At 41.0% G+C, this 27,769-nt stretch overlaps 1 protein-coding gene across 2 annotated transcripts in view; it reads left to right on the top strand.

Annotated features, from left to right (window-relative positions):
* Window positions 1-25,947, top strand: part of tnfrsf21 (tumor necrosis factor receptor superfamily, member 21) — a 72,371-nt gene extending 46,424 nt beyond the window's left edge. For both annotated transcript variants that reach the window (XM_019346288.2, XM_025899049.1), the window contains 3 exons: window positions 9,348-9,613; window positions 21,963-22,215; window positions 23,838-25,947. In XM_019346288.2, coding sequence (XP_019201833.1) covers window positions 9,348-9,613; window positions 21,963-22,215; window positions 23,838-24,067 — 749 coding nt within the window. In that variant the 3' untranslated portion in view covers window positions 24,068-25,947. The remainder of the gene's footprint in view (window positions 1-9,347; window positions 9,614-21,962; window positions 22,216-23,837) is intronic.
* Window positions 25,948-27,769: the final 1,822 nt, after the last annotated feature.

Genomic DNA, 27,769 nt, shown 5'->3' with positions numbered 1-27,769 from the left:
ATTGACATGACATTGACCAATCAGATGAAAGGAAGAAAAATAGGGTCAAAATTCGTACTTGTAACTTGCAGGGGTTTTTTTTGGCTAAGTCCACACACAAATCTTTTTTTACGCACACACAAATTCGTTTTACACATACAAATCTTTTTTACACACACACAAATCTTTTTTACACACACACAAATCTTTTTTACACACACACAAATCTTTTTTACACATACAAATCCTGATTTACAAGTACAAAATATTTATGACCACATTTTGAGCCCATACAGATGTAACAAAGTTGATTAAAACACTCAAAAATCAACGATAGAGGTGCTCATCACTTTTATATGTTCAAATGCATAGTGTGGAGGATGTCATTTGGCCTCGAGGCAATGGGACGTAAAACACAATATTTATAAGTTTTTTAATTTATAAATTGGTCAGATTTGACCTGAACACGACAGGAAGGATAGTGAAGTTCCCACTTTATTAAGTCTACTGCGATGAAAGAATTACAGCGCAATGTTGAGGCAAAGAGAAATCTTTGAGTTATTTCTCAGTTTGATCTGGAAAGAGCTGTTTCGATACAGCTTCACTGTTCCATCTGTGCCAGGTGTAGCATCATAGCATTTCAGCAAGTGCATAGCGCTACAACTTAAAACTGCAACTCCGTTCTTTCCATTTGAGCAGGTTCCAGTTGCCTGGCTAACAGCTTTCATGGTTGAAACCCTGCCTTTGCAACTACGTTTTCTGTATTGTCAACAGATAGCTGCTATCAAGACATCCATCTATTTGTTGTGGTTGTAGATGTTGTTGTGCCAACCAGCAGTTGGCTAATACATGACTTTAGCATTCCTATTTGTGATGCAAATGCATACAGCAGATATATATTACTTGGAAAATTCAACAGTGATCAGATAACCTAGGGGAGTCCCTAGAACTCTTTGGACCGAAAAGTGCTTTTTGACACTGCATAATGAAACTGATATGTGTTCCTTTCATCGCTTGTGTTTGAGTATGTAATAATGTAAAGTGATGTGATTATGTTTCTCATACAAGGTTTGTTGCTTTATTAAAACTGCTCTTTCCAATCAGTCCAAAACAGCTGTGACATTTGGTGTATGCAGTTTTTAGTGATGGCTTGCAAACATGGAAAAACACACATTGTATTCCTGTCTGATGACATCAAATAAAGGCAGGCTGCACTTAGTGTGGTTCCAGCCATATTATTTACAACCTATATTTCCAAAGTAAGTTGCACACTGTTGAGGAAAACATGAAGGAAAACAACATTCTAACTACCCACCATCCTTCCTCATTAAACATCCACACCGTTAATAATGCCAGGTTCCACATCCAAGCCCAGTGGGGAGTCGTGTTAGAATATACTTTGTGCAGTAACAGGGTGGGCTGGGGTAGCCTGCTCTCTGTTCGGCCTGGGATTGATTGTGGAGTAGAGTTTGAGGGGTTTGTTGCCTGGTTAAAGGTACACAGTTCCTGTTGCACTCCCACACAGCCACATAAACTATTCACTAATTTATTGTTTTGTGTTCCTAAATTGGGATGAACGTGAGAGGACTATCTGATGTGATTAATTCAACAAAATGGTATTTGTAAAGACGCTGACGCACACAGCACCCTGCTTCCCATCGTGCTACACAAAATAACGATACAGAGGTGAGACCACCTGTTGGATCTAATGTTTGTTTTCCCCAATTTCCCAATTCTCAGTTGGGTTTTAAGGAGTTTCCTGGACCATGTTCTGTAGCAATATTATCAGTAATTGGGGCTTACTGCATGTCCATATTACTGAGAAGTCTAATATTCTTGAATTCTAAAATTTTAAGTGTTAACTGCTTAGACTATGCTTTTATGCTAATAAGTCTCAGAAGTGGTGTCATTGGCATTGCAATCAGGTCAAAATATTGAACTCCCAACTCTTAAGAGTTGGGAGTTCGCCTTGTAATTGGAAGGTTGCCGGTTCGAGCCCCGGCTTGGACAGTCTCGGTCATTGTGTCCTTGGGCAAGACACTTCACCCGTTGCCTACTGGTGGTGGTTAGAGGGCCTGGTGGCGCCAGTGTCTGGCTGCCTCGCCTCTGTCAGTGCGCCCCAGGGTGGCTGTGGCTACAACGTAGCTTGCCATTACCAGTGTGTGAATGTGTGTGTGAATGGGTGGATGACTGGTTGTGTAAAGTGCTTTGGGGTCCTTAGGGACTAGTAAAGCGCTATACAAATACAGGCCATTTACCATTATGTCCAAAATCATGCACAGGTCAACATTTATGCAATATACTTTTATGTTGTTTCTGCGGCTCTCTTTTCAGAGGATTTATTGTGAACGTGACGTTCTGGGAACAACTAGAACTATCAATATCAATACTACAGTCTAAATATCAGGAGAGCAAATCAAAATGCTTTCAGATGTGTGGCTACATGTTGGTGACCTTTTCCTGGATTCTGGCTCCACTGACAGGTGAGTCATGACTGGTAATCGGCGTGGGTGGCATGTTGAACCTCGCCAGTGTTTGGTTCAATTAACATCACATTTAGGAGGTCAATTGAAAATGAATGAGAACATGTATGCAAGCTAGTAAATGTAAAAAGACAGAAAACAAAAACTGAAACATGTCTGTGGGTCTGGGTTTGGGTTCTGAGGGGTACAGATGAGACCTGTAACAGATGGTAGGTATCCTTGATAAGGACAGTTTTATCTTTAAACAAACATTCAGGTAAACTCAAGGATGAACTGATTTGATTTTCTTGATCAAAAAGTCAGTGTCACGTTCATGATATAGAGTAGAATAGAATAGAATAGAGTAGAATGCCTTTATTGTCACTATACATGTACAGTGAGATACAGAGCATCTCCTATGCAGTGCAAACGTGTGTGTGTGTGGGTGGGTGTGTGGGTGGGTGGGGGGTGGGGTGCGAACAGTTCTGCAGCACCATATACATATGAACAGTATTTAGACTAAAAAAATATATCAACTCTGAACACCATGCTGCCAACTTCAGGACTTCCTCTCTGTAGGCTGCCTCGTCCCCCTTTTGAGATGAGTTTGACTACCGTAGTGTCATCAGCAGCTTTGATGATGAGATTGTTGTTGTGGGTCGAACTGCAGTTGTGGGTAGAGAGAATACAGGAGGGGGCTCAGCACACAGCCCTTTGGGGAGCCGGTGCACACCGAGCACAAGTCTTACAGTCTGGGGCCGGTTTGTAAGGACGTCCTTTATCCAGGCACATGTGAGGGGGGGGGAGGCCAAGAGTGACCAGTTTGGTGATGAGGATGTCCAGGATGATTGTAATGAAAGCTGAGCTGTAGTCCACAAAGAGCATTTGGACGTAGCTTTGCCGCTGTTCTAGGTGGCTCAGCACAGAGTGGGGGGCTATGGCGATAGCGTTTTCTGTGGATCTGTTCACGCGGTATGCAAACTGGTAGGGGTCGAAGTCTGGGAAGAGGTAGTCCTTGATGTGCTGAAGGACTAATCTCTCGAAGCATTTCATGATTGTGTGTGCCCTGGGTGTGAGAGCCACAGGGCGAAAATCGTTCAGGCTAGTGATGGGAGACTTCATCGGCACTGGGATGATTGTGGCTGATTTTAGACAGAATTGGATGGCTGCCTGATCCAGTGAGAGGTTGAAGAGTCTGGTGAAGATGAGGGTAAGCTGGTGGGTACATGCTCGTAGCACCTTGCCAGGTACTCCGTCTGGACCGGCAGCCTTCCTGGGGTTCACTGCTAGGAACACACGTCTGACATCATGTTATGTTACAGTGACTGGAGCAGTGCAGGAACCAGGTAAGGATGGGAGCAGAGCTGAAGTAGATGAGTGCTGGTGTTGTGGTGTTTTAAAGTGGGCGAAGAAGCCGTTTATTTCCTCTGCTGTACTGTATGTTTGTAAGTTTTCTCCCCAACAAACACAAAAATGTTGACGAAACGGTTTGCACTGTCGTGCCTTTGGTTTCATTCTATAATACTGGACTTATTTTTCTACGAAGGTTTGAACTTTGAGAGTGTTTAAACAAGAGAGAAAAGTGTGAAAATGTTCATGCCTGTTTGAGAAAAGTGTATAAAGTGTGTAGTGAGGGGTTTTACAGCCTTAAAACATCTATAATAATTGTAAAAAATAAATTTGGCTTCTTCGCAGATATTACCTATCGCAGGTTATTTTTGGAACGTAACTCCCGCGATAAACAAGGCACCACTGGACTTTAATTGTCAGTTATGAGTTCATATCAAGTTGGTTTTAACAGTAACTCAGATTTTTAAAAAAAAAATCTGACTCAATAGCAAAGATTTATACATTTGTATTAGTCAGTTTTTGTAATTATGCATACAATAGTTTTGAACTTTCAGTGATTTAGAACACAACATTAAAAACAAATCTCTCACAACTGTTAATCAGTGCTTCTGATCAATGGAGGAAGAGAAATAGGTAAAACAACCCCTTCCAACCTTCCAGTCATTCATGCAAAAATGAAACACTTTCTTAATCCTGTGAAGTCATCAGTGATGAGACTAAACTTTAACTCTGTGGTATCAAAAAACAAATTCACAGATTTTTCCACTAAGGTCTTGATATATAGGGGACAAAGAAAGTAATCATGCCTTTTGCAAAGTGGAGTAGCTGTAGCTCAGGAGGTAGAGCAGGTCATCTGCTCATTGGAAAGTTGCTAGTTTAATCCCTGGCTCTTCCAGCCTGCATACCAAATATCCTTGGGCAAAATACTAACCCCAAATTTCTGTCTGATGAATCCATCAGACTATGAATGTGTGTGAATGCTAGATAGAAGAGCACCAAGGTCAAAAAAGCATAGAAAAAAGGGTTTGTATGCATGGTTGTGAATGAAGAAAGTTGCATAAAGTCCTCTGAGTGTTCAGGTAGAGAAGATAAAATCCTCTATCCAAAAAAAAAAAAAAAAAGAGTACATGTAAATGCATCTGCTGACTGAAATAGTAAATAACAAGACCTATGTAGGTTATTTAAATGTGTCCAGCTAGCTGTGGCAGTGAGGCATGCAGAGCTGGGGGATTTCTTGTCTATTGTTGTGTTTTATGGCCAGCGATGTCGATGAGAGTCGACAGTCTCCCAGCCCAGAAGGCTGGCACACGAGGTCCTCTGGGTGGCTCCAGCATTTGTGTGAGTGTATTAATCTAGAGTGTAGTAGGGGATTGACTGTGTGTATGTATTTATATGTGTCCATGTGTGTGCTCTTTCAGTCATGAGTTGTAAAGCCTTTTGGACTGGGAGAAGCTTGTAAAATGAGGTCAAATGAAACTGATCTGGTCACTTCTTTGTTGGGTTAGTTTAGAATTAGGGCTCTGATTTCAGCTTAGATTTAGCTTCATACGTTTGGGTAAGGAAAGGGTTCAAAATTTCAGATGGGAAATTAGAGTAAACACGTTTTTTTCTACAAACGTGTACAGACTTCACATGTCTGTGTATACCTGCTTCTTGGCTTGAGTGTTCTTGCATCTTTGTGTGTATACGTTTATGTGCGCGTGAGTGTGTGTATGTAGATGCTTAAGCCTTCAAGTACTATTGCTGGCTAAAATGCTTTTAATCTCTCTGCTCCAGTCTCTTTAAATAATCCCAGATTTATGCACTTCACTATTAATCAGAGATCAAATTGATCCTTATTGAAAGTGGAAGAATTAATCCTTTTTTGATGCTGTGTTAATGTAGTACAAGAAGCTTCTGTGGGTAATAATAAGGTTTTGCTGTAACAGCGACAACCCGTCTTTCTCCTGCACCTTTTTTCCATTGATTATTATGCAATTTGACAAACATCATTATCGCTGGAGATTCCAGTAGTCATCCGTCCCGCACTGCACTGGTCAAACTCACTTGCCATTCTGCTGACATAATAAAACAACATATGAAAAGATGGCATTTTAATAGCTAATCAACTGTAATTTTTAATCAAATGGATACAAAAGGACAACTATAACAACTTGTAGATAGATGTAGAACAAAATCAACTCAAAAACATTTCATTTATAGACCTCCTCTTCCTACTGTCCTTAATTTAAAAAACCAAAAAAACCAAAATAAAAAGCAGAAAACTACCTGAATGCAATTTTTGCATCTCTGACAGCCTGGTGCAAAGCAAACAATATTACTAGTATTTACCTTGAGAAAATCAGAATGATTATGTTTGTTGAACTGACTGCAAATAGCAGACCTCATGGTTGCAATGTGTCAGCAATTTATCAGTACTCAGGGCCTCAGGGTCGTCTTTGCATACCTAAATCACCTGCGGTTGCGGCCGATACAGAATGCTGGCAGCCTAGTTTCCCTGGGCCTTAAAACTGCAAAGGCGGCACAGCGCTATCATGCTGATGATAAAAACACAGCCCTTTTCCGCAGTGCTGCCGTGCAGCGATCCCAGCCACCATTGATGAGTTGCAGGCCTCTAGGAGAAATGGTGGGAGCGCGGGAGATGCCGTTGGTGAATCGGGAACTATCGCCTGGATCCCGAAGCTCCTGGTAGCCACGAGAATGTGATCCGCTTCTTGTGTGAGTGAGCAGTAAAAGGTGAGGCCAGCTCGTACCAACAACTGTTGGAGACGTGTGTGAAGAGGAATCTGCCATCATCCGTTCCTAGCAAGGACAGTGTGCCCTCCATGAGCTAAAGAGCAGTACCATCACCCAGGCCTGAGAGAGAGGAGTTTCTTGGCCCGCTCTGCATCAGAGATGGAGTAGCGCCACAGCAGCAGCACCTTGAGAGCGGTGTATTTCCCTTGGGTGGGGGGATCCCAGAAGAGGGTCATGATGTTGGCTGAAACGCCACGAAAAGCAAACTGAGCTTCGATGTGCATGAACCACGAAGGAGGGTCGTGAAGCCAAAAATCTGCCAGCTTAACCGCCACAGCAAAAATTAAAACGTACAGCTCTGCTATCACTTCAGACATAAATGAAGACAGAAAACTAAACAGCAGTGGCATTTGTAGAGTTACTGAAGTTGGGCTAGCTGGTATATAATGATGTGCTGCATGGTGGCTAGCTACACAGCTATGTTACCATAAAATAAAGCTGGAGGATGAATGGTAACTTTTTTCCACTCGATAAAAGTTTACGCAAGAGTTCCCGAAGGTTAGGGACAAATGTAATCACATGGCAGGATGCTGTAAACAGACCAAATTTCAGTCAGGAGAACAACTTCTTAGTTGATCACTAAATCTGTCACAGCCATTTCTATTTCTCTAAAAACTACAGCTGTTATAGGCTGGAGGGGAGTTGGATGTCTCAAGACCGGTCTTGGTCTCGAGACCACTTTTACGTGGTCTTGGTCTTGTCTTGGTCTCGACGGACTTTGGTCTTGGTCTTGTCTTGGTCTCGGATCCCTCGGTCTTGTCTTGGTCTCCCTGTCTCGGTCTTGCTGTCTCAGATCGACATAGTGGTCAGGTGATTTGGAGTCAACAGTATCCATGACACACAACGTAACGTTCGATAATGTGTCATGCGCAAAAGCATCAGCTCTAAGAGCCGTGCTTAGAGAGTGCTTTGTAGTGAATCAGAAGAGTCGACTCCCATTGAGCGAGAGCCGGCTCCTCACTTAATTTCCTTTCGCTGCTCAGCTCTCACACAGTGGCTCAGCTATGCTCCAATCCCTCCATATTGTGGCCAATCCCATGCGAGGATATAGGATAATATCATTATGTGAAAAACAGAGAGGGTGAGAGACGCAACAGTGAAGTGGAACGTGCGTCTGTCCTCTCAGTAAGTGAGTAAGACAGTAGACAGTGGTGAAGAGGGCTGTGTGAGTGCATCACAAAAACACATAAATATGCCTGACACCCGTAAACGAAGCAGCATCTGGCTGCAGTTTAAAGACTTTTTTGTCTCTGTCTCGGTCTTGGTCTCGTCTTGACTTTGTCTTGGTCTCATCTCGACTTTGTCTTGGTCTTGGTCTTGTCTTGGTCTCGATACCCTCTGGTCTTGGTATTGTCTTGGTCTTGGTTTAGGCGGTCTTGACTACAAGTCTAGGCTGGAGAAGGCCTTTCCTCAAAAGCCACTTTCAGTAATCCTTATTAAAAAAGTTCTGGTAGTTTGAAAAGAAACAGGACAGGATCAATGTCTTAATGAAAGGTGCAACCTTATTCAAAGCAGGCATTCTGATTGATCATGTTTCCTCATTACAATTTACAGTGACTCATAGATGCATGCACAGCACCAGTATCCTGAAATGAGATAATAATTTATAGTAATGCACCACTGAATACCAATTATATTTGATAGTAAAATTTGAAAAAGCAAAGCGATGTGTTGAACCAACCGGACATAGTGGTGGTAGACAAACAGAAGAAGATGGCCGTAGTGATAGATGTAGCGATACCGTATGACAGGAACATCAGGAAGAAGGAACACGAGCAGCTTGAGAAGTATCAAGATGGTCCCAGTGGCTAGGAGAGTGGCTCCAGCAGATCCCGGGAACAACATCGGAGATCTCTGTCCAGAAGAGCGCAGTCCTAGGCACAGCTGCGCAGGACACTCAAGCTCAAGGATAAAAACCGCGCGAGAGAGGAATTTCTATCTATCTATCTATCTATCTATCTATCTATGCTGTGTATGTACATCATATACAGCAGAGGGTGGTGATGAAAACCCTCGACCTCCTGTATTGGTTACACAATGTAACACTTGTGAGTCTTGTCACCTCTGTGTACAGGCTGTGGTTTTCAATGCAGTAGAACGGACATAGTGATGACCCAAGCTTGTAAATTAATGTGATTAATGTTGTGTTCTTGTATTATTACCATGTATGTAAAAGTAATTTTTCCTCTTTGATCAATTAGAACAAAGTAAAACCTGGTTGGCTTTAATCTAAGAGGCCTTAAGCTTTGTGCACACTGGAAGTGATTTGCAGCGACATGGTGACAAGACACTATAGAGAGTGGACAATATTTAGTGACGGGCAAAAGAAGTGGACACGCATCTTCAGTGAAACTTACAAGCCTAACTGGAATCATAGTTCTGTCTCTGTGCCGGAATAATTTGTGGTCTTGACTTTGTTCTGCTTTCAGCTGGAATCACAAGATACTTACAAAAAGGTGAACACTCTCACAGCTTTGTAGTGCATTAAAAACAACAAGAACAGTTAAAACTGGTGAAATGTGGATGTTGGGTTTTTTTTGTTTTTTTTTTACTTCATTGAAGAACAGTTACAGGGCTTCATGAGTGAGATATGAGGCAGTATGTTTGTTGTTACATCCAGTCTGCTGACCTGCTTCTCACAATTAATAAACCATCTGAGCCTCCTTTCTGCATTTTTTCTCTTTGAATAACCCATTAGTTCCTGAACAAATGATCATTTGTGTTCTCTAACTGTTTTTTCTCCATCTTTTGGTGTTTCAGGAGTGGATATCCTCAAGCTCGTGGCAGCCCAGGTGGGCGCACAGTGGATCGACATATATCAGTCGCTGGCTAATGTCACCGAGCGTGAGGTGGCTGCCTTCTCCAACGGCTACTCTTCTGATCATGAGAGGGCGTACGCTGCGCTGCAGCACTGGACGATCCGGGACAGCGATGCCAACCTGGCCAAGCTGATCAACGCCCTGCACCGGCAGCGCCGCATCGATGTGGTGGAGAAGATCCGCTGTGTAATGGAGGACAACCCACAGGTAGGTCTAATTAATGTCGAGGACAGACAGTCTACTGCCCCCCTTGCCCTGTTTTCACTAAGGATATCTGTAATGTTGCTTTCTTCACATCTTCACATCACATCAGCAGCTCTGTAGTACAAACTGTTTTCTGAATGTCTCTTCAACTGACAGCTAATCTTTGAGGACATCTTTCTGATATGTCCCTCTGAAGTTGATCCCTCTGGGTTACTTCACTTGGACAGATAGAGTTGACATCTAAAAAGCACTTGCACATGGTGCTGTAACCTCTCTATGCGTACTCGTTAGGATAAGTCAATTAGTGAGGATGTGGTGCGACTTTGGATGAGATTTCAGTCTCTTTGAGGCCAGGATTAGGCAGCAGTTCATTAGAGCTTTTCAGTTATTTATTCTTTTTTGGTGTCATTTGTTGCCTGTGTCTAAAATACATGACAGTACTTAGTATTTAAGTTGGATGCTGTATCATTTGATTCAAAACATGTTAGATGTTAATAGGATCATCAGAGTATTACAAAGCTTTGAAGGAATAGCTTGCTAGCGTGCTGTAGCTTAGACAACATCTGGGGTACATTTGGCTCTGAGAAAAATGTTTTTTTGAGAGGTGTTTTGAACATCTTATGTTGTCCAAGCACCTAGTGTATCATCTTCCATTGCACCGTTGCTGTTTGGAGAGGATAGTGTAAAAGTCTTGAGACATGCCTTTTTCATGTTTAAAGTTCTATAAGCATGTATTTCTTTATATTTTGCTAGAAAAATGGAAAATAAATCATTAATCTTTCCAGGCCTTTGGTTTGCTACAAACACTCTGTGTTAACGATCTTTGGTTATATACCAGAATACTACTGCATTTATATATCAATGATATCTAAGCACTGCTGGCACACAACAAGAAGGTTCTGAGTTCAATTCTACCATCAGGCATGGTCTTTCTATATGGAGTTCTCCCCGGGTACTCTGACTTCCTCTCACAGTCCAAAGACATGCAGTTAGTGGGGATAGGTTAATTGATCAATCTAAATTGCCTATAGGTGTGAATGTAGGAGTGAGTGCGAATGGTTGTCTGTCTCTGTGCGTTAGCACAGCAACAGTGAGCTGGGATAGGCTCCAGCGACCCTGAAAAGGATAAGCGAACGGATGGATTTTTCCCACTATATTGAAATAATTTAAAATCATTTTTATTGAAACAAAGTGACTTGGCATTTCACATACAGTAATTGAACTAAAGAATGCAACAGAGAAGTCAGAATAAAGAACAAAACAAAAGCAACACTAATCTACCTTTTATTGGTAGTTATCCAAATTCAAAGCAAGGGTTGATGACTACAGCTTATAAGTAGCTGTACCTGACCACAAACTGCTAACAATTTTTTATGCACAGTACCGCATTGCAGCTAAAAAGAAGTGAAAACTCCCTGTCCAATTTAATTTTTTATGAATTGATTCTATAGGGAGCAAGCAACCATACTTTTATGACACCTTGCGGGTTTCATTAAAGTTCTCGTCTCTCGTTGGTATTCATGAAATAAGATGAATCTCAGTAAACAGCACATGTGTCCAGCCTCAGTGAACAGCCTGTTTTCAGGCTCCTGCTGTAGTCAGATGGGGACACATAGGCTACGTTCACACTGCAGGCGAAAGCGCATCAAATCCAAATTTTTTGACGCTATGCGACCCATATCCGATCATGGTATGACAGTGTGAACAGCACAAATCCGATATTTTCAAATCCGATCTGGGTCACTTTCGTATGTGGTACTGAGTCCGATACATATCTGATGTTTTAGAAAGCGACTGCTGTTTGAATGGTCATGTCGCATTAAATCTGTCTTTTACGTCACTGACACAAGACAGACGCCAATTATCAGCGCTGGAGAAGCGCCCGAGAAGACATCGCGAACGCTTCCTGGCCATCCCGTGTAGATGTCAGTGAAACTGTTTGGAAGACAACGTTGGAGAAACGTGAACATTTAATTTGTACTGTATAATCTGCAGATTCTGACAGAAATCTGCAACTATCCTTTGAAGCACCGCTCCTCTCTAAAACAGCAATAAGGATAATTATTAGGCCATATTTAAATAACAAAATAACTTTATAACTTCAAGGAAAATTGGGAAACGTAAAGTCCGAAACAAGTCTTTATATTAAGGGCCATCAGTCAAACAATATTGTTTGGTCTGGGTCTAAACAGAGCGCGTTGTGTGTGACGTCTTCTTTTCCGCATGCGGGCCGCTTTGAGGGTTCACACTAAAGCGCATTTGCTGTCACATTTTACTTGTAGTGTGAACAAGCAGACAAAAATATCGGAATTGAGCATTTAGACCTGCAGTGTGAACGTAGCCATAGAGAACATGCCGGATCCTTCATCACCATTTACTTTTCTCTTCCTTTTCCTTCATCCTTCACTTCTAACCTACCAATGATGTGTATCAAATTAGTGCTCTTTAGCATGCTCACCAAGGTCAGCGCTACACACTCAGAGCCTTGTTCTTGTAAAAAAAAAAAAAAAATTAAATAAATGCACCATCTAATTGTAAATTTGTCTTTCATCACTAACTAATAATCAGATATTATTTCCAGTGACAAGATATCAGGTATAAGATAACAATCAGGGACTGCATACCACTGCCAAGGCTAAATTAACCCCACACCATTGGTAAAGAATGCTTAAAGCAGTTCCTGGATTCAAATTCAAATCTGGATTCAGCTCAAGAGCAACAGTTAATTACACCAACCATTCAATTGCCTGCACACCCAGAGGAAGCAGAAATTCCTAGGGCAGGGGTCGGCAACCTGTGGCTCCGGAGCCGCATGCGGCTCTTTAGTCCTTTTAGTGCGGCTCTGCGTGGTTTGGGAAAATATATATATTTTTTTAAGTAATTAGCTGAAGTGTATTTTATTTATGTTAGTTATTTTTTTAACTTGCAGTTCTAAATTGGAAGATTATTGTGATATTGAAATATAAATATAAAATTATATTCTATTATTTTTTGATCGCTCAAAATAAGCGTCACACTTGCAGAAGCCGATATACCCGCTGAAACGCCATGCATATATCGAGACTTTCAACCCCAGGTAGGCCAATTATGGATCTTCGGATCCACATTATGTTAGCAGCTATTCTCCACCGTGACCTATGTTAAAAACAAACACCGCTCACGCCTCACAGACGACAGCTTACAGTCCTGCGTAAAGATGAAAGTGACTTCGTACAGCCCCGATTTGCAGACACTGTGCGCAGAGGTTCAGGAGCAGAAGTCCCATTGTAAACATACCACGGAAGACCCGACGATGTTTCCATGAACATGCTTTTCAGCATCTCTTTATTGACCACTTTTCACACACGGTTGCTGTACGCATACAGCTGGTGTTAAAGCTCACAGCCCGACACATACCAACACAACAGCACAGATAGCACAGACGTAAAGGCGGCGAGGCGTGATTGCGGGTGCCGCTCAGGTGCGTCCACCTCCTCTGCAGCAGCGCTGCAGACCACGCCCCGCCACACACATTAACCAGGTAAAATACATATTTAGGCAGAATTTTGCAAATATCTATTTTTCATTTTTTAGCAGCATAGTGCTTTTTTTCCAATTATTTTTTAAAAGTCAGGTCAAGGCTCCAAAGGCGATATAAGGGTGGCGGCTCACAACAGTTTTTGTTTGCTACATGGATCATTTTAGTTCAGCTGGGTGTCTTTCCTTTTGTTATATTTCTTTAAGTTCAAAATGTGTTAATTACATAAATAAAATGTAATTTTCTCTGTAGCACTTCATGGATTTAAGCAACACACCTTAGTTGTTTACACAAAGCATAAAGGTAAAAAAAACAATATATACAGTGTTATCTTCATTTTAGATGTCAAAAAGTATTTGCGGCTCCCAGTGTTTTCTTTTGCGTGGAAATCGCGTCCAAATGGCTCTTTGGGTGTTAAAGGTTGCTGACCCCTGTCCTAGGGATTTCCACATCATATTTTATATTCTCTGTCTAGAGCTAGACAGAGAATAAGGCACACCGGATTATAAGGCACATTAAGCGAAAGAAAACAGTCAGTCAGACTTTACTCAACTCATTCTTTTTGCCAGCTCTACTTCCGTACCATTTATTCGTTAATGTTGAATTCTCTCACAGCTCTAATCCCATGTTGTTGCAGTATATTAATAACTAACCTCATATTTCAGATGGATTATCTCAGCTGTTCTCCTGACTGAAGTTTGGTCCGTTTACAGCATCCTGCCATACAATTGCATTAGTCCCTAATCATTGGGAAACCTCGTGTTAACTTTTATCAAGTGGAAAAAAGTTATCTTTCATCCTCCAGCTTCACTGTGTTTATGTTATGCTAACATAGCTGTGTTGCTAGTGATCACGTAGCACATCATTATATACCAGCTAGTCCAACTTCAGTAACCCTACAAAAGTCACTGCTGTTTAGTTTTCTGTCTTCATTTATGTTGGAAGTGATAGCAGAGCTGTACATTTTAATTTTTTCACAAATCTCTCAGTCAGAACATGGTATATCATGTTTAGGTGAGAAACTAGCCAGCTAACTTCCTGTTAACTTCTAACTCCGTTAAATGTAATAAATTCTGTTTTCATGGATGCCTGGATGTTAAACTTAATTGTTACACCTGGTTAAGCAGCAACGCTAATGATTTTATTAAAGATGAAAGAATTTAAACAGTTTTTAACTCTCAGTAATGCTGCAGTGTTCGTTTGACTTTGGGACCTGAAGACAACGGAGTTTTGGATCCAGATTACTCCGCGAGGCTTCTGATTACAGTAGCCGTAATGCTCTGACAATCCATCAAGCGGTGCGGCTTTGTAGCTTACCAAAGTTGTACTAACAGATTTGACAGATTTTTGAGCGCCGTGTACCACATAAAATCGGTGCAAGGTCAGTAAACACAACCAGAATTCATACATAAGGTGCACCAGATTATAAGGCGCAAGGATTTTAAGTACGCCTTATTTGTTAGGTTTTCTGTTTTTCAGTTCTCTTTTAGAATTAAAAATCAAACAGTACAGTACAATCCAATCTGCAATGTGTCTGGCTTCAATTTTTAGCATGACAATGATCTCAAACACACTGCCAATGCAGTAAAAGCAGACCTGGACAGAAAAACACATGGTCAAAACACTATCAGTCATGGATTAGCCTCCCCAGAGCCCAAACCTAACCATTAATGAAGCACTGTGATCATGTTGACAGAGAACTAAACAGAAGGCAGCCAACATCTGAAAAAGAGCTTTGAACGCCCTTGAAGAACCTTTGGGACCTATTCTTGAAGACTGCTTAAAGACAGAAAGCTGCCTACGAGAGTTTAGACTGTCAAAGATTAATCATATCAAGGCTTATTCTCAAGTTTGTTGGAAAGGTGAAAGTTCTGTTTTTTTTTTTTTCAGTTGAGTTATTCCATGTATATTTGCACGTTTCAATAAATCACTGCACCTATTTCCCATTATTTTAGCAAAATGTAAAGAAATGCTCTGTGATTCACACAGTGTTGTAACTCTTAATAGTTCTAAAATACATCAATAAGATCAAGAGGTCCAGTTCAGACATTTGAAATAGCAGAGGTGAGGCCTAGCAGATAACTATTGGGAGATATACTTTAAACTTTACCAGCAAATGCATGGGTTATCAAAAAAATTCACCACCGTGCAGTTGTTACAAAGGGGAAAACCAGCCATGGAGGCCAAACCTGTATCTAGGTTGTTTTAACACCAGGCTAAAAATATGTTTATGTCTGCTGTGACGTTGAGAATTCTAATATTATAGTCTGTAGGGACTGATCAGCATTTAGACCCAGCCTTAAGTGGCCAATCAAGAAATTTGAGTTTTTGGGACTTAAGTGATGGTAGATTTAAGCAAAAGACGTATAGAAAACAAGTGCATCAAAGAGAACATGTTTGGGATTTTATGAAGGCTCTGATCAGTCGGGCGCTATATTGTATTTTCTCACCCATTTCCCATTAGGTCAGTGTCATTCACTTATGGGAAGCATATCAGTGTGTGTGTTACATAACAGAGATGCATGCCATTGGATGTTGGATCATCTTAGTATTGATGGTGTTCCCAGTGGAAAAACTGAGCATCAGCAGTCTGATGGATGTTTCTTTTTTTATCTCCAGTGCTGCATGGGAGTTGATTCCCTTCTCCTTCTCACCCGTACGTTTTTTTTCCCTCCTTACTATGAGGATCCTCTCAGAATGTGAGTTTGCCACACAAAGAACCAATCTCAAAAATAAAATCTTGGGTAGTTATAATTTCTAAAGTGAGACTGACACAGGATTCCACAAGTCACAGATATATTTGCACCTTAAGTGCTGCAAAATCTGCATTAAGTCATTAGCACAAAGTTTATGTCTTTTCACTAACTCAAGTTCAGTTTAGTAAAGTCCAAAAATATGTTTTATTCATGTGTCAAATTAATGTTATATAGGCTTACTGATGTGGCTGCCTGCTTTTGTTTCCCTGCCATCGATGTGTGCAAAAAACTAATTAAAGAGTTGCCATACTGTTTCATTTCGATAAGTCTCCTGTCAGTGGGTAATGAATGTATCGTGTCATGCAGCTGCTGTATTCAGGGAAAGATGAAAACCCGAAGGTATCAGCGAAGGGGAAAGAAGAGGATTTTTTTTGCCCTTCTGTCTTTCCTATTTATCCAAACAAAGCAGAGTACAAATTGTCAGAACAGGAAGTCAGAAAAGTCTCAAATTTTAAGTCAGTCCACTCGTATAGAGTTGAATATTACAATAAAAAAAATCATTATTATTCTTGGACCAAGTCTGACAAGGAAACTCCCAAGTACAGGTGCGTAAACTAGCCATCGGGTCGGATTCGGACCCGGGTCAGTAGCTCTCAGCCGTACAGCATGTGGTTGCCCGCTCAACACACTGAGCTAAACTGGCGCCAGCCATATTGAAATTTTGACCTGTTGACACTAGACCTGTTGACACTATATATTTCACTAAGCAAAACGTCTTCCTCCGGTTGCCCAAGAGCAAATAATAGAAGCAATCACCAATGTCAGCAGTATTCATCATCTGAGGATCATGACATACACGATATGATAATCTTTGGATTCAGTCCCATTGTAAAAAAAGAAAAAAAGAATAAACTTTGTGTGAAGTTTATTCTTGAGTAAACTTCTTCTTCTATGTGATTATCCATATTTGGTTTTTGTACAAATGGTTTCTGGGTTTCAGTGTTCAGATTTCAGTGATTAGATGGTCCTCAGCCGGAAAAGGGTGGAGTGCCCACTCCCGGTCAGGGACGAGTTACTGCCTGAAAGTGGAGGAGTTTAAGTATCTCGGGGTCTTGTTCACGAGTGACGGGAGAAGGGAGCGGGAGATCGACAGGCAGCGGCCGCTGTACCGGTCTGTTGTGGTGAAGAGAGAGCTGAGTGTAAAAGCGTAGCTCTCAATTTACCGGTCGCTGTATGTCCCTACCCTCACTTATGGTCACGAGCTGTAGGTAGTGACCAGTGTTGGTCAAGTTACTTTGAAAAAGTAATTAATTATAGTTAGTAGTTACGTCACTTAAAAAAGTAACTGAGTTAGTAACTGAGTTACAAGATTCTAAAAGTAATTAATTACTTGAAAAGTAACTATTGCGTTACTTTAAAAAAAATGTTTAACCCTCTGGGGTCCAGGTTATAATTGGCCATTTTTAACTACTTTTGATTTTACCTCTACATTTCACCTTTAAAAACTATTTACTTTGCCTTGTTTGGTATCATCCTTTTCAGCACAACCTCACGTGTCTGAATTTACAGTTATGTTTTCATTTTGGCATACTGTATTAACACAATTGATCTAAAATCAGACAAAAAACATAAAATCTGAGTAGAAAAAGTTATATTTTTTACTATAACAACCACAAACATTAATGAATCATATTTCATAACTTTAAATGCAAATACAAATTGTCAATTTTAAAATCATATGGACAAGTTTTGCAAACAACAAAGTTATTTGCAGCCATTTACCTTTTACCCCCCTTTTTTTTTAATAACCATTTCAAACTATTTACATAACAATCAGGTGTTCTGCATTCAATAAGATGCCACACAAATTATTTGTGCCACTCCAAAAACTTCTGTCCACTATAAAGGAGAACATCACAGCCCTGATACCTGCAGGTCTGACAGCAGGAGGTGTATCACTCCTGTTTTCTACCTGGAGACAGCAGTCACCTCATTGTTCTGACAGACAACACAAAACTATCCACAACACTACACACTAACTACACAAGACAACACATTAACTACACACTCCATCACACTAAACGTCACAAATCTCTCACATCTCAAAACTCGCTCTCTCTCTTTTTCTGCTGTCTTTCTCTCTCACTCTCTCTCTCTCGCCGTCACTCCTAAAACTTCCCCCTCTTCCTAAACAACCAAAGGTCATGTTGCCATATCATTTTTGATTGGTCGACATGGTGCATTTTCCCACCAAAACGAAAGGGCTGTTTTTTGTTTTGTCTTTTTTTGTTTTTTTTTGGTCATAAGCACAGAGTGCTTGCTAACGCTGTCCTTAGACAGTACACGTGACGAAACTATTCAGGAAAAAACACTGCGTATATATTGTTTATCATGACTCTGGTTTTACGTGGCCTATCAACACAATTTAAAAACTGGTATATATTACCTTGTTGGTTTGTCATCTTGAAGTGGTCATGTGATTGGCTTACCACGACTACTTTATTTTTCCTCAGTCAAACAGCAGCACTCATCCGATTGTTTTCCCCCCTAGCTGCAGCTGTTGTGCCAAAAAGTGATTGTCTGCTAGAAAGTGATTGCCGCCCGCGGGAGCGCGCGCAGCTGCTTAAAGCTGTAGTGCCCAGATTACTTACAGCTACTTCCGTGCAACTGATATAAGATGCGAAAAATGAATTGAAAAATAGTAACGCGACCGCACCTCATTTTCTGGTTAGTAACGGTAACGACGATAGAAATAGTAATTAGTTAGATTACTCGTTACTGAAAAACGTAACGGTGTTATTCCTATCACTGGTAGTGACCGAAAGAAGGAGATTGCGGATACAAGCGGCGGAAATGAGCTTCCTCCGAAGGGTGGCTGGCCTCTCCCTTAGTGATATGGTGAGAAGTTCAACCAAGTCGGGAGGGGCTCAGAGTAGAGCTGCTGCTCCTCCACATCGAAAGGAGCCAGTTGAGGTGGTTCGGGCATCTGACAAGGATGCCTCCTGGGCGCATTCTGGGTAAGATGTTCTGGGCATGTCCCACCGGGTGGAGGCCCCGGGCAGACCCAGGTCACGCTGGAGAGATTATATCTCTCGGCTGGCCTGGTGTTCCCCCGGACAAGCTGGAGGAGGTGGCTGGGGAGAGGGAAGTCTGGGCTTCTCTGCTTGGGCTGTTGCCCCCGCGACCCGGCCCCGGATAAGCAGAAGAAAATGGATGGATGGATGGATTTTCTGTGGTTCATATGAGGAGACAAACAGAATCCTCCATCTGTTTGTCTGGAGTCCTTTCGACCTCTTAGCTTTCTTCCTCTTCTTCTGTGTGAAGTGAATATACGAAAAACTGCAACACTGGCTTTTTTTTTTTTTTACCCTTCCTGCCACAGTGAGGCACAGTTAAATACAAACCCTGCCCTAATTGAGTGTTTATGACTGAAGTCCCATTAGATGCCTTTCAGTCCCTTTCATAAAAAGCCCCATAGATAATAAAAGGAAACCACATCCATTACTTTCTGTGGAAAAGGACACAAATTTCCCAGAAACTGCACTAACTCTTTTAAAGGCAGCTCAGGGAGATTACTTGCATATGTTTGTGAGTGTATCTGACATTAAGAATGCTGTAATGCAGTCTGAGATCAGTCCCCCAGTTTGCATACTCTTCCTTTGTCTGCGTGGGTTCTCTTCGGGTGCTTCAGCTTCCTCCTGAAACCCAAAGCCATGCATGGAATTAGGTTAATTAGAGATTATAAATTGTCCGTCAGTGTGAACATTGGAATGAATGGTTGTCTGCCTCTATGTGACTGTCCATGGTGTACCCTGCATGGTGGGTTATGATGCTAGCGTCTCATTCTGTTTTTGGAGATGTGGTAAACAGAGTGTTGAATGACTTGTCTGGGTTAGTAGAAGTCAGAGAGATTGTTAATGGGATGAATGGAAGTTGCATTAGATCTGGCAGGCTCAGCTTGAATCCTTGTATTTAAGCTGAATCCTTGTATTTAAGCTGATGGATGGACTAATGTCCTTTTATAAGTCTGACTGATTAATCTATAGCTCTGTGAAGGATTGGTTGCACTTCACCTCTCAACCTGTGACAGCTGCGATAGGTTCTTGCCACAACCCTGAGTTGGATTGGGATGGATGGATGGACTGACGGATAAACGTTGCTGTTGCTTCTTCTACCTTTTGCTTCCCAGATCAGACTATAGGGATACCCCAGAAGGGGGCCATACTGCCAAGTCACTGCAAATGAAAATAATTTTGTTTGGACAACAGCAGTCCTGACTGAACTGCTGTTTTTGTAGCCTAAATTTGTCACATGGCAGATAATGAAAGAAATATAGAAATACTGCAGCTGTAACTGATAACATATATTGATTTTTTTTAATCTCTTTATTCTGATACCTTTCCAATTAACTTTTCTATGCTCATTCGGTTGTGTTCTAGTCTTTGATAAACTTTAGTGAGAAACTTCAGGCCAGTATATGTTTTCTGAAGTGGCGGACTAAATGAAAGATGTTTAAACTGCATGGAAATGGCAGATTCAGCAGCCAGAATAAGATCTGCTATTACGCTGACGTGACTTCCTTTTACCTTGACGCCGCATCCTGTGAGGATCTGTGTCTCTCTCCATCTGCCCCTTCAAACTGTTCTGCTCTAGTGCTGATTTGTGTGAAAGTCAGTGTGTTTTTGTGACTGTGTGCATATGTGCGTCTGTGCATATACTAAAGTATATTAAGTAAACTTGCCTTTGTTAGACAAACAGAGTGCATTTGTTCCATTAACGTCATGTAAGCTGTGTCATGCTGCAGCGCACCGGCCCAGACATTATGGAATGGAGAAAGAAAACAAAGGAGAAAGAAGCTGAGTTTAAAGCACTTTAATTCCATTTGTGTTATTGTTGTCCCGTCTAGTTTTCAGACCATTCCATTTCCAGTGCATGTGGTGAGTAAAATGACCTGTGCAGCGACCTTTAGGCCCGCCTGGGCTGTGAAAAACAACAAGTACTCTCATGATCTCATCCGAAAAACCAGTTCAAACCACAGGTCCGCTGCTGCACTAAAGAAAGGGAGAGAGAGAGAGAGAAAAGAGGGGATGAGAAGTGGTGCAACTATAGGGAGAAACATGAGAAGAAGAAGAAGACAGAAGGAGAAAGATGGAAAATCACTAAGCCAGCTAAGATGGTAGTATGGACATTATTAACTCTCTGAAGTCTAGATTGTACTTTCTCCAGTTTTGGCAACCAGGGAACATAGGAACAAATGATCATTCTAACTGATAAGCAAAACTATTCACATAAAAAAGTCAGTTTGGCCTTTGTCCATAATTTGGGGGTAGTATTAGCACTTACGATGACTCAGCTTAGGATGATGGCTTTTTCTTTGCAAGGTATTCAAGCCATATTAATGAGTCTTGTTTTGTGGATAGCGTCAGATGTTCTCTTGGTGGAGGTCTATTTTCGGTGTCCTTTTCCTTCCTGATTGCTTTTCTCTCTGCTAATCATTGACAGCTACATCTCCCCCTTATTAGCCTAACAATAGCTCTGTAGCTAGTGACAAAGGAAGCAGAAGATTACTTCACTAGCTTTCCAGCGTGACTACAGTAGTATTTAATTTAACATATAGGTTAATACCCAAATTTATAGCAGTGCTGGAGGTTACATTCTGATTATCTATATTATGCAAACTGGGCAGATATAGTTCTGTATTACCTAAATATTCCTTAGCAGCATCTTCAGATGAAGAGAGTACAGGTTCAACTGATGACCATGCAGCAGACATTCTGAGCCATCAATAAATGTTCAGATCTTGTTAATGGGAGTCAGCTGGAGCCAGGAACTTTTTGGAGTTATCACATTGCATCTTATCGTGAGTTTCTCCGGCAAGTGCATTAAAAGTTACTTTGTGAAAGCCTGCATGTCAAACTTAATATCTTTTTTACATAAATATGATATGTCTCTGCACTTTCAGTGATTCAACTAAAGGTCATTATCTTATGGATGTGCCATATATCATCAATCAAATTGTCATTAAAAGCCATTTCCACCATTCTCCTAAAATACTTGGTTTTTTTTCCTCTTCTCAATTCCCCTCCTCCTCATCTTCCTCTTCTTTTCCTCACTTTCCACTCCTCCTTCATATTTACAGTTTGACGTCAACCAGCTGATGACCTCAGTGAATGTAAGCAATAGTCACAGTCCAATCCAGAAGCCCACGGAGTCTCCTATTAGCATTGCCAGCAACAGTAGCATAGGCCGGGTCAGTGGCATGGGTGTGGAGCACTCACCAGTGGAGCGGACCAAAGGCTTCTTCCCTGATGAATCAGAGCCCCTGCTTCGCTGCGACTCCACCTCCAGCAAAGACTCCGCCCTGAGTCGGAATGGCTCCTTCATTACCAAAGGTGAGACATGACCACAAACTGATCTGTTCCAACTAAGTTCGTTGAATTCATTTGGTGCTTTTGGGGCGCTTGGTGGTCTGGGACACCTTTGCAGTTCCCAGCTTCCCCCTTGGTTAGTGGCACTTCTCGGTGCGTTTGCATCCTCCAGAAGCATCCACTTGCACTTCATATTCAACTAAACTAGAAGGATAGATGGTCCCACATGACCTGCAGGTACTTTGTAATGTGACACAGAATGCAGTGTAACCACAAAATGGAAAACCACCCACAGACCACAACAGTCTCACCAAAACAAATCTCAGGTCGTATTGACCTCTCCTTCAGTGAACAAGCAGATCCTCACTGAAAAAATGTAGTTATGCCAATAAGCATCAAATTTTTGTCTAGTATGCCTTCCATCCAGTTCGAGCTGATATGGGATCCCGGAATGGAATTATGAGGCTTTATGAGAAATCTGATTGTGGGCAGAACTTGCTGGGATCGGCAAATATGGACAAACCATCACACTTCTAAAATCTATACCATTGGTAGATGTTACGAGTTATATATTACAGTTGTTTTTGACTAAGTAGTCTATACAGTAAATAAGTAAGTCAACATATTTTTACTTTGAGCCTAATAATTAGCCCTTTAAAGCCTGAACCATGAACAGAATGCCAGAACTTTCTTATGAAATAAAAAGAAAGACAAATAACAGAAAATAATAATATTAATTTTAATATGCATATATATTAATTTTTGACTTAAATATGCAGTAGGTGCATGCTCAGTCAGTCTATATATTAAATCTTAGGAACCTGAAATGAAGACAAAGAAGAAATTTCTGGTCTGATTCAATAAACGCTCCATAACACCATATTCAAGTTTGAAATTGAACATATTCATTGTGTTGTTATTGCACTGCCTAGTGGATACTTTTATTACTGTTATTATTATTATGTTGTTGTTATTACTGTTGTTACTTACAGTTGTGTAGCTATAGTGTTTCGATATCTTCACATGACTGTGAGCAGAAAGTGTTTAAATACATCCTCGCAGCTTCTCTGCTCATCAACATTATTAAGTCTGTCCACTGTTTAACCCTGTGTTTTAATCTGATGAGGCAGATTTCTGGTCTCCAAGACAGTTCATTAATATAAAAGGAAATGAATACAATGTATAGAAGCAATTTCACATGGTTCAGGCTGTTTTCACACGATTCTGAAAACCTTGTGTCACCACCTGAGGGCACCGACTTCAAACACCAATGTGTGAGTGCCGACTGCCCTCATGTGGTCAAAGTTGTCACTTGTTACATGTTTTTGATATCCTTTGTGCCTATGTCTGGGATTAATAAATATTTATAGAAAAACACTGCTCTGAAGATCCTTCAGTTTTCTTTATTTTAAGAAAAAGGGGATATTTTTGTTTATATATTGCACAAATAAAACTCCTAGTTCTGCTTAAGCAAAAAATAATTGAATAAATAAATGAAAAACTTGAAAAAGCTAGACCACATTGGCAGTATAAAGTTTGGAACAAAATTCACTGAGTTAGCCAGCTTGCAACCTTGATAGTTACACCTGTTTAAGGGGAAGTATTTAGTTACTTAGGGTAATCTTTGTCTCTTTTTTGTCTTTCAGAGAAGAAAGACACGGTGCTCCGGCAGGTGCGTCTGGACCCATGTGACCTGCAGCCCATCTTTGATGACATGTTGCACATCCTGAACCCAGAGGAGTTGCATATCATCGAACAGATCCCAGCCGCTGAGGACAAATTGGACAGACTCTTTGAGATTGCGGGAGTGAAGAGTCAGGAGGCCAGCCAGAAGCTGCTGGACTCTGTGTACAGCCATCTCCCTGACCTCTTGTAGCGGAGGAAAGAGCAGGAAACAGCACAGACTGGAGTTGGCACAAGAATAAAAAGAAGTACGAGGGATGAATACAATGTGGTGTTCCAGTTAAGTCTGGGGTGGCATTTCATCTAAAAAGCTGTCCTCATGCCACTTCATTTGAGCATGGTCTGTGTCTGCTCCCTCCAGTGACTCTTTCAAATGTTTACTTTATTCCTTTTCTTGTCCTTCTCTTGAACACAAGTAGTCCTTTAAAACAACCCAGCCTATACCACGATGAACTCAATGTAACAGAGAGAAAGGCTCAACAGCCTGCTGGGTTGAAAAGTAGCGAGACGTAAATGGACTCCATAGAAAATCACACGTAGCACTTTCTTTATCTGAAACGGTCTTCATGCCTTCACGTCTAAAGAATAAAACTGGTGGGGTTTTTTTGTAGTTTGTGCCTGTCGTTCAGGCTTCTCATGCCTTTAATATGGATCAAGTGTAACAAGCTACATTTAACAATGAACATGGTAAAGGTAAATAAGCTATAACTTCAAACAATGCTGGTATTATTCTTAAGTTTTAGGGTTCTTGTAAAGAATATTTTTGCCCATGTGTAGGTTTAACTGTAAGTCATGTGCCTGAACCTTCCAAAGCTTTGTTCCTCCCTCCCTCTTACCGTAACCACCAGCAGGGAGCAGCATTACTTAGATGGTTGTCCTGCTTTTCTGCATCCAAAACCATAGTTCAAAAATATTGGACTAAATGACTTTCTAAACTTTGTCTAATGTTCTGATATATGGTTCTGCAAAAGAACTCTTTAAAAAAAAAAAAAAAAAAAAAAGCTGAACTAAACTGAGTGTTTCAGTGCTAGAGTAAAAATGATAAAATACAAGAGTGTTTTTCTTTTATATGCAGTAGTATTTTGCTACCTGTACTATGTAGTTGATGAGAAAATGTCATAATGATGCACTATTTTCCATTGGAGATACAGATGTTGTACTTTCTTTGTCTTTAATGTTTTATAACTAACATTTGATTTTATTGGTTTTTATTGGTTATTCAGTGTGTGAATGTGCGTGTGAATGGGTGAATGACTGGATATGTAAAGCGCTTTGGGGTCCTTAGGGACTAGAAAAGCGCTATATAAATACAGGCCATTTTACCATTTATTATACTTCTGTCACAATGTTTCCATTTTTCTTTCACCAGCATTCAGACATATGTGCTCCCACTTGGTGGTACGAGACCACCTCGCCAGGATGTAACGTATACATACTCCATACTCTACTTTAAGTTTGTCTAGTTGGTTCTTTTACATGATGTAACAGAAAAAAAAAATGCAATTTCCGTTCCCTCAATGTTCCCCTCAACAAAAAACAAAACATCAACATTTGGTGCACGTCTGATCTCTCACTGGCTGGCCTTACAAGGGCAGAGATATGCGAATCCAGGGTAAAGAAGAAAAATACTGACTGAATGAAAGAGTTGTGGTTGTGTTGCAGGACTGTGAGCTTTCTCAACATCTGAACATCCACCAGATCACTGGTGATGCAAAGCTAGGGCTTGGTTTCATTTTATTCACAAGCTAAATTGACACATTTGTAGAAACTACAGGATGTTATTTTATAAATTGGAATACATTTTTAAAAGCTTTGCCATACATGTGCTGCAAACAGGTACTGTAAAACATTGTAAGTGGTGCATGTTAATCAAACTCAAACCCTAGCCGTGCCCACTGCCCTTACCCTAGATTGGTGGTAGAAATTAACTGCTGGATGTGAGCGTTTTATTTTCTGATGCACATGGGGATTGAGTGGTTGATCATCAAATTTCACACATGTAACCAGTAAGTTTATTACTATGTAACCTCTTAAAATCCACAAATTAAAGCTAAAATATTTGTCATAAATTTACGTGTGATTGTGTCCATTTAAATGAGTAGCTGTTGTGTTATGTCAATTTCGGTGTATACATTATATTGCAGGACTGCTGCTTAAAGTGGAACATTAACAGTATGAGTGTAACAGTATTAGTTATGATGGCTTGAACTGTTCTGGGTAAAAATCAAGGTTGTTTCACTAGTTTAGAAAAAGGAATTTTAAAGAAAACTATAAATAACACTGTAGGGTATCAAGCATAACATTATGACCACTGACAGGTGAAGTATGTATCATGGCGCAAGTGAACATTTTGTCCTCAAAGTTAAAAGTTGACAGCAGGAAAAATGGACTTGATTAGAAGAATAGAATAGAATAATCCTTTAATTGTCCCACAAGGGAAAATTTGGTTGTAACAGCAGCCAGAAAGACACATATACAAACAAACAGTACACAGGACACAGAACAGAAACATACACAATTTTTTTTTCTTACATATTTACATCAAGGACAATGGTTACTATAAACAGTACTGTACAGTTATTAAATTAAATAAAATTAACTACAGATAAGAGGCGAACCCAGGTTGTAGTGCAAATCGGTTGATTAAATTATTGCAGTTACAGCGCAGATGTAAACATCTATGATTGTTGGGAGCAGTTTTGATTGTACAGTCTGACAGCTGCAGGGAGGAAGGACCTACGGAAACGCTCCTTCATGCATCTAGGATGTAGCAGTCTGTCACTGAAGGAGCTCTGCAGTTCTGCAACATTTACATGCATGGGGTGGGAGACTGTCCATCAGAGATGTTATTTTGGCCAGAGTCCTTCTGTCTTCCACCACCTGCACTGGGTCCAGGGTGCATCCCAGAACAGAGCTGGCCTTCCTGATGAGTTTATCCAACCTCTTCCTCTCAGCTGCCGATAAACTGCTGCTCCAACATACAACACTGTAAAAAATGATGGATGCCACCACAGAGTCATAGAAGGTCTTTAAAAGCGCTCCCTGTACTCCAAATGACCTCAGCCGCCTCAGCAGGTAGAGTCTGCTCTGATCCTTCCTGTAAAGAGCATCAGTGTTGTGGCTCCAGTCCAGTTTATTATTCAGGTGAACACCCAGGTACCTATAAGAGTCCACTATCTCAATGTCCACTCCCTGGATGTTCACCGGTGTCAGTGTGGTGGGTCTGCGTCTCCGGAAGTCCACCACCAACTCCTTGGTTTTCCCGGCGTTGATCAGCAGGTGGTTCCACTGACACCAGTCTACAAAGTCCAGAGTCCACTATCTGTTCTCTGAGTCATCCTCACCTGTGATGAGGCCGACTATGGCAGAGCCGTCAGAGAACTTCTGTAGGTGGCAGCATGGGGAGTTGATGGAGAAGTCTGCAGTGTAGAGGGTGAAGAGGAACGGTGCCAGCACAGTTCCCTGTGGGGCCCCCGTACTGCAGACCAGCATATCAGAGACACAGCACTGTGTCCTCACATACTGTGGGCGTCCTTGTAGGTAGTCCAGTATTCACTGGGACATGTGGTGGTCCACTCCCGATAGCTCCAGCTTGTCTCTCAGAAGTCATGGCTGGATAGTGTTGAAAGCACTGGAGAAATCAAAGAACATGATCCTCACAGTTAGGGATGGGTATTGATAAGATTTTAACGATTCCGATTCCATTTTCGATTCTGTTTAACGATTTGATTCTTTATCGATTCTCTTATCGATTCTTAGTTTTAAAAAGGAGAACACTAAGGTTGATTAGCTTAGAACTGTTTTATATCTTCTCTTTGAACAAGATAGAAATTTAGGAGTAACATGGCCTTACAAACCCAACAGTGAGATCTTAAGAGATCCAGCCTACGGCTCT

The sequence above is a fragment of the Oreochromis niloticus genome, linkage group LG15, assembly GCF_001858045.2.
Source record: "Oreochromis niloticus isolate F11D_XX linkage group LG15, O_niloticus_UMD_NMBU, whole genome shotgun sequence".
Lineage (NCBI taxonomy): Eukaryota > Metazoa > Chordata > Actinopteri > Cichliformes > Cichlidae > Oreochromis > Oreochromis niloticus.
This window is presented reverse-complemented; position numbering and strand designations above follow the sequence as displayed.